Source organism: Canis lupus, chromosome 16 (assembly GCF_048164855.1).
Source record: "Canis lupus baileyi chromosome 16, mCanLup2.hap1, whole genome shotgun sequence".
NCBI classification, from domain to species: Eukaryota; Metazoa; Chordata; class Mammalia; order Carnivora; family Canidae; genus Canis; species Canis lupus.
The window spans coordinates 5,454,243-5,460,663 of NC_132853.1; the positions used below are offsets into that span (position 1 = coordinate 5,454,243).

At 57.9% G+C, this 6,421-nt stretch overlaps 1 protein-coding gene across 1 annotated transcript; it reads left to right on the forward strand.

Moving 5' to 3' along the window:
* Positions 1 to 902: 902 nt before the first annotated feature.
* On the forward strand, positions 903 to 5,020 carry CDK9 (cyclin dependent kinase 9). The gene is made up of 7 exons (XM_072778031.1): positions 903 to 1,068; positions 1,528 to 1,609; positions 2,409 to 2,499; positions 2,845 to 3,011; positions 3,134 to 3,305; positions 3,463 to 3,611; positions 4,099 to 5,020. Exons 1-7 carry the CDS (start codon positions 977 to 979, stop codon positions 4,462 to 4,464), a joined length of 1,119 nt encoding a protein of 372 aa, XP_072634132.1. The 5' UTR covers positions 903 to 976; the 3' UTR covers positions 4,465 to 5,020.
* Positions 5,021 to 6,421: the final 1,401 nt, after the last annotated feature.

The following is a 6,421-nucleotide window of genomic DNA, read 5'->3' on the forward strand; positions in this document are numbered from 1 at the left end:
GGGGGCCGTTCTCTCCTCCCAGGACCGGAGGCCGCTCCCTCGGCGCCTCCCGCCTTTCCCTGCGGAGGGGCACTCCGAGCCGGGGAGAGGGCTCTCCGCGGCAGCTAGCATGGGGGGGTAAACTGAGGCACGCGACAAAGCGCTCCGCAGCCAGGTGTCGAGCTCGGGGCCCCACCTCCGAAGGCGGAGGAGGGGCCGCGGGCGGTGACGCGCCGAGGGCGGCCGGCGGACAGCGGGCGGCGGCGGCGGCGGCGGCGGCGGCGGCGGCGGCGGCGGCGGCGGCAGGTGCGGCCGCGGAGGGTGGGAGGGAGGAGGGAGGGGGGCGGGCGGAGGGGGAGGGGAGGGCGAGGCCAGGGCACCTCCCCCTTTATAACGCGCCCCCTCCCGGGCTCTCGGGCCACCTCCTCGTCGGCTCTTCCCATCTCGCCCCCTTGCCCGGCCGCCCCGGGCCCGGGCCCGGCCAGGGAGACCCCAGGCCGCGGCTCGGGGGCCACCCCCCCGCTCGCCGCCCCGCGCAGCCCGGCGGAGGCGGCGCCGTCGGAGGAGGAGGAGCAGGGCACTGCGGCTGGCCCCGGATCGGGCGCCAGAGCGGCAGCGGCTCCGGCAGCAGCGGCGGCCCGGGCCGATGCAGCGGGACGCACCGCCCCGAGCCCCAGCCCCGGCGCCCCGGCTCCCCGCGCCCCCGATCGGGGCAGCCGCCAACAGTGGCGGCGGCGGAGGCGGGGGCAGCGGCGGCGGCGGAGGCGCCTCTGCAGCTCCGGCTGCTCCTGGCCTCCCGGGAACTACAAGTCCCAGGGGGCCTGGCGGCGGGCGGCGGACGGAAGAGGCGGGGTCGGCGCCGCGAGGCCGGAAGTGGCCGTGGAGGCGGAAGTGGCGCGGCCGCGGAGGGGCCTGGAGCACGGCGGCGGGACCCGGAGCGGGAGCAGCGGCGGCGGCGGCGGCTGGGGGCGGCGGCGGCGGCGCGCTGGAGGCGGCCATGGCAAAGCAGTACGACTCGGTGGAGTGTCCCTTTTGTGATGAGGTGTCCAAATATGAGAAGCTCGCTAAGATCGGCCAAGGCACCTTCGGGTAAGGCTGCGCCCCCGGGGGACCAGGCGCTCTGGGCCTGCACCGCTCAAATCCGACGTCACGATGCCCAGGGCCGGGCCCGAGGTGGTCGGGAAGGCCATGAGCGCCAGACGTGTCCCCTGGTTTTGCTAGGCCGCGCTGCGGCCCGCCTGGGCCTGACCGAGCCGGCTGGCGGGGAGGAGCCTGAGGCCTGTGATGGGGGGCGGGGAGGGGTTACGGAGAGGAGCCAGTGGTGGGAGCGGGCTCTCCGAGAGACGCCTGAGTGAGGAGACTGAGGGGAGGAAGTAGAGGCTCGAAGCTCCGCAGATAGCGGGTGGCAAGGTAGGGCAGTGCCCTGGGTCCCCGGCCCAGCCCCGCCCGGGGAATCCCTTTTTTCTGCCCCCCTCCTCTGGTGGGGGAGGGGCGGGCCCTGCAGAAACGGCCTGATAAAACCTCTTGGGTCTCCCTCTCGGCCTGCAGGGAGGTATTTAAGGCAAAGCACCGTAAGACCGGCAAAAAGGTGGCTCTGAAGAAAGTGCTGATGGAGAACGAGAAGGAGGGGGTGAGTATGGGCCGGGTGGGCGGGCCTGCCAGCTCCCCTGGGCTCGGGGTTGGGTTTCCACCCTGCTTCTGCTAGGGCTCTCGTCTGGAGAACCTGTGTGTCTGTGTGTTGGGGGGGGGGGTAGTTAGGCAATTTCCGTATTCGGGGAATTTGGCTTCCAAATTGAATTTTTTAATTCAAATGTTTTAGAGCTTTTGATATCCCACTCTTAGGTAAATACGGTTGGGGCCAGGAGGGGGAGCTCATGCCTGCAGAGTGTGCCTTAGTTCCTGAAGTTAGGAAGCCTTTAAACACGGTTTCCTTAGCATTCATTTTGCATAAGGCGGAAAGAAATTCCACTTGGTGGTTTTAAGGGAGTGGCTGGTACTCAGTTGAAAAGGAGCAGTCCCCTCCCTTGCCTCATTGTAGCCCTAGTCCAGCTTCCCAGAGACCTGCTTAGCAAGGACATTTCCTTAAATAGCTGTTTGTTTCCACCTAGTAAGTTAAATACAGGTATAGAGCTAAAACTTAAATATTGAAGAAACTGTGGAACATTTATTTAGTGACGAGTAGTGAAGTGTGTAGGTATTAAGTCCCACTGTTTCAGTTCATTGTCTCAGAGCAACTCATTGAGGGGCACATACTATTTTTACACCCATTTTACAGCTAAGATATCTGAAATGATGTCAGAGCCCGGGACCTTACTCGTTTGCTGCACCTGTGCCCCTTGATCTGGACCACACGGTTGTTCATTGGTCTGTTCATTGGTCTATAGTTGACTCGCTCACTTCAGGCCCCCTCTTGCCTTTCTCCTACCCAGTTCCCCATTACGGCTTTGCGGGAAATCAAGATCCTCCAGCTTCTGAAACACGAGAATGTGGTCAACTTAATTGAGATCTGTCGAACCAAAGGTAGGTTCTTTGGCTCCTGCCCCCTTTACAGATGGGGAAAATGAGGCTTACTGCCTAAGGCTTTGCAAAGTTGGAAGTGGACACACCTAAATTGCCTCTTCTTAACCCAGACAAACCGACTGTGACTGCTCTTGGGTCCTTCCATCGTAGCTGTTGCTCCTCGAGGGCCTGCCACAGCACCCAGCCCAGAGGAGGCACTCAGGAAATAATTTTCCAGTGAAGGAAGGCACAGCCGAATATCCCAGTGTCCACGGGCTGGAGGGGTAGAAGCTGTGTGGGGAAATGAGTTGCACGTGGGGTTTTTTACTTTCTTTTTCTTACTCCTCCCCCATTCTTCCCTCCCAGCTTCCCCCTATAACCGCTGCAAAGGCAGTATATACCTAGTGTTTGACTTCTGCGAGCACGATCTTGCTGGGCTGCTGAGCAATGTCTTGGTCAAGTTCACACTGTCTGAGATCAAGAAGGTCATGCAGATGTTGCTCAACGGCCTCTACTATATCCACAGAAACAAGGTGGGGGTCAGCATGGGGTAAGAGAGACCCGGGCTCGGGTGGGCCTCGGCTCCCACCGCTGGGTGGGTGCAACTGAGGGTTCCCCTTGGAAACCTGATTGAGCCCTCTTGCGCTTCCTGCAGATCCTGCACAGGGACATGAAGGCAGCTAATGTGCTCATCACTCGCGATGGGGTTCTGAAGCTGGCCGACTTTGGGCTGGCCCGGGCCTTCAGCCTGGCCAAGAACAGCCAGCCCAATCGCTATACCAACCGTGTGGTGACGCTCTGGTACCGGCCTCCGGAGCTGTTGCTCGGTGAGGACTCCCGAGCGGGCGGAGTGGGGCAGGGGCTGGGCACTTACCCGGCCTCAGTCCCCCACTGCCAGGGCTTCTTGAGCCGCCGGCCCTGGGGCATTGCGTCTCAGGAGGCCCTCGGGCTCAAGGGGCCCTCCTGGTGCGCTCTTCTTCCCAGGGGAGCGGGACTACGGCCCCCCCATTGACCTGTGGGGTGCTGGGTGCATCATGGCCGAGATGTGGACCCGCAGCCCTATCATGCAGGGCAACACCGAGCAACACCAGCTTGCCCTCATCAGCCAGCTCTGTGGCTCCATCACCCCTGAGGTGCGTGGCCAGGCTGCCTGGGCCCCTGGTCCCCACAGGACGCAGAGATCCAGAAGTCCTCCTGGCAAGGGAGGAGTGGGGAGTGAAATAGCAGGAAAGTTCTGGAGAGGTGGCTGGTGGAGGGACAGGGGCTGCTCTTTAGAGTCGCATGGGCTATGCTTGAGTCTCACTTCCATCACAGTTCATGGCCCTGGGGAGGGCGTTTGCATCCCTCACCTCGGAGCTGAGTTTCTCTTCCGTGAAACAACTATGCCTGTATCAGGCTTGGTGGACATATTTCAGATGACCACGTAAAAGGGCCTGGCGCTTGGTGTGTGCCAGACACGTGGTCACTGCTGCTTCTACCTTGGAGAGGTCAAATTCACCCTCCATGGGTGGTCTGGGAGCATCTGAAAGGAGAAGCTGTAGTCCCTTTGGGTGCCTAACCAGGGGACAAGCCACACACCCCCTGAATTAAGACCGTCTTCTTCCCGTGCCTCCTGCCCAGGTATGGCCCAATGTGGACAAGTATGAGCTCTTTGAGAAGCTGGACCTGGTGAAGGGCCAGAAACGGAAGGTGAAAGACAGGCTGAAGGCCTATGTGCGTGACCCCTACGCGCTGGACCTCATCGACAAGTTGCTGGTGCTGGATCCTGCACAGCGCATCGACAGTGATGACGCCCTCAACCATGACTTCTTCTGGTCGGACCCCATGCCCTCGGATCTCAAGGGCATGCTCTCTACCCACCTGACGTCCATGTTCGAGTATCTGGCGCCGCCACGCCGGAAGGGCAGTCAAATCACCCAGCAATCCACCAACCAGAGCCGCAATCCTGCCACCACCAACCAGACGGAATTCGAGCGTGTCTTCTGAGGGCCGGCTGCCCACGCTTTTCATTAGGGCAGTTTCATTTCTTTTTCTGCTATGTGACTTGCATTGTGGAGATTGTGGGGCATTTGAGTTTTCTCTAGTGCTTATTTCATTTACTCCCCACCCTGGGCACTGGGAATGCCCGCTGAGCGGACTGGAGCAAAGCTTTGGCTGAAAGTCCAGGAGGGCGCTGAGGCCCCTCGCCTTGTTCCCTGGCTTTCAAGATGATGCCCAAAGGTTCTCCGTTTACTTTCACGCAAGAATGGGATAGGAGGAGAGGCACACCCCACCAGTGACTTTCTGAGCATGATGGGAGGAAGGGACAGGTCCCTTGCCTGTCGCCAGCCCTCCTCTCGGGATGAGAAACTTGTGTGGGGGACAGAAGCAGCCTCAGGAATGGGCTACTCTTGGCCCAACCCTCAGAAGCCTGGGGTTGGCAAAAACTTGGTTTCTTCAATAGAGAATTTTATCGTGTTTCTTTTGTTCAGTTTGGAGACATTCCTGGACGCAGTTTGGTCAGTTATAATTAAAGTTGACTTTTTTTTTTTTTTTCCAGTAAGTGGCTATGTGCTGTGTTCTGTGTTCAGACCCCCCCAGCTCTTAACCCTGTAGCTGGCACATTGGGTCTAACCATCGAGATTGGATTTGTCAAGTCTTGACTCTTTTCTTCATCCCAGTTCATGTCCCCAGACATAATTGCAGAGTACTTTTGTCTGTTGGAGGGTTTGTGTGAGTGTGTGTGTACCTTCCAGAACACTGTTGTCATGCTCCTGCAAAAGCAGGTGCTGTGATGCTCTTTTGCTCTCCCTGTCCACTTGGTGTCCAAGGGAGAGTAAAGACACATGAGGCAGGATCTTAGTTCCCCAGAGAGAGGGAACTGGGGAGGGCCTGCTGTGAGCTGCATCTGCAATGGTGAATCCATGTCCCATGGCTGACAGAAGTGCTCAACCTTGACTCATGAGCACAGAAGGCTGCAGAAGGCTCTCGATCAAAGTGACAAGAGTTAGATCTGTAACTTGCAAAGGTCCTTCAGGCTGCTGAGTAGTTGGTGGCCAAGGGGAGGCAAGAAAGGACCAGAGCAGTTGAAGGATCTCCAGGGGCTTGGGGAGGTGGCAGTCACTGGGGTTAGAATGGTGAGCAGGCCCCAAACAGCAGTGGGAAGGTTGGCATGTCTTGCGACAGAGCTGCAATCGTTGGAGGAGAGCACATTTTGGTAGATACTTCCCTGTGAGTCTGAAGCTGGGGACAGGCACGCTTAGGGCAAATTCTATATTCTGTCACAGGAGGATGTCTTTTGAAGGGGGGCCCCAAAGGAAGTTGGGTAAAACTTACTATCGTATCTGTCCCTATAGAAATTGATCCAGATCTCAGCTTCATAAAAGGCCAGAGGTCAAAACAAAAAAACCCTCTTTTTTGTTTTTATTTTTTAAGGTTTTATTTGAGACAGAGCACAAGCAGGGGGAATGGGAGAGGGACAAGTAGACCCCCGCTGAGTAGAGAGCCTGATGCAGGGCTTGATCCTAGGACCCTGGGATCATGACCTGAGCCGAAGGCAGATGTTTAACAGCCACCAAGGCCTCTTGACTAGTGTTTTAGTTTTGGGGGGCTGCCATAGGAAATCACCTAACCAGATTGGGTTAACATATAATAACATATAAATAACATATTTATTCTGTTACTGTTCCAGAAGCTAAAAGTGAGATCCAGGTGAAACCCAGGTGTCAGCAGGGTCTATCAGCAGAACTCTGCAAGAGAATGTTCCATGCCTTGTCTCCTTAGCTTCTGGTGATGGCTGGCAGTCCTTGGCCTTCCTTGGCTTGTAGATGAACCTCTCCAGTCTCTTCCTCTGTCTTCACCTCGTGTTCTTTCTTTTATGTGTGGCTATCTCTGATGAGGACAACACTCAATGGATTTAGGACCCATCTTGAACCGGTATGATCTCATCTCGACCAGCTACATC

What these genes read in the sequence shown, in the direction of transcription:
- CDK9 (XM_072778031.1), top strand. Translation starts at nt 977, where the DNA reads ATGGCAAAGCAGTACGACTCGGTGGAGTGTCCCTTTTGTGATGAGGTG. An exon ending in TGAGATCTGTCGAACCAAAG is followed by an intron (nt 2,500 to 2,844) that starts GTAGGTTCTTTG and finishes CTTCCCTCCCAG; the next exon opens with CTTCCCCCTATAACCGCTGC. An exon ending in ACTATATCCACAGAAACAAG is followed by an intron (nt 3,012 to 3,133) that starts GTGGGGGTCAGC and finishes CGCTTCCTGCAG; the next exon opens with ATCCTGCACAGGGACATGAA.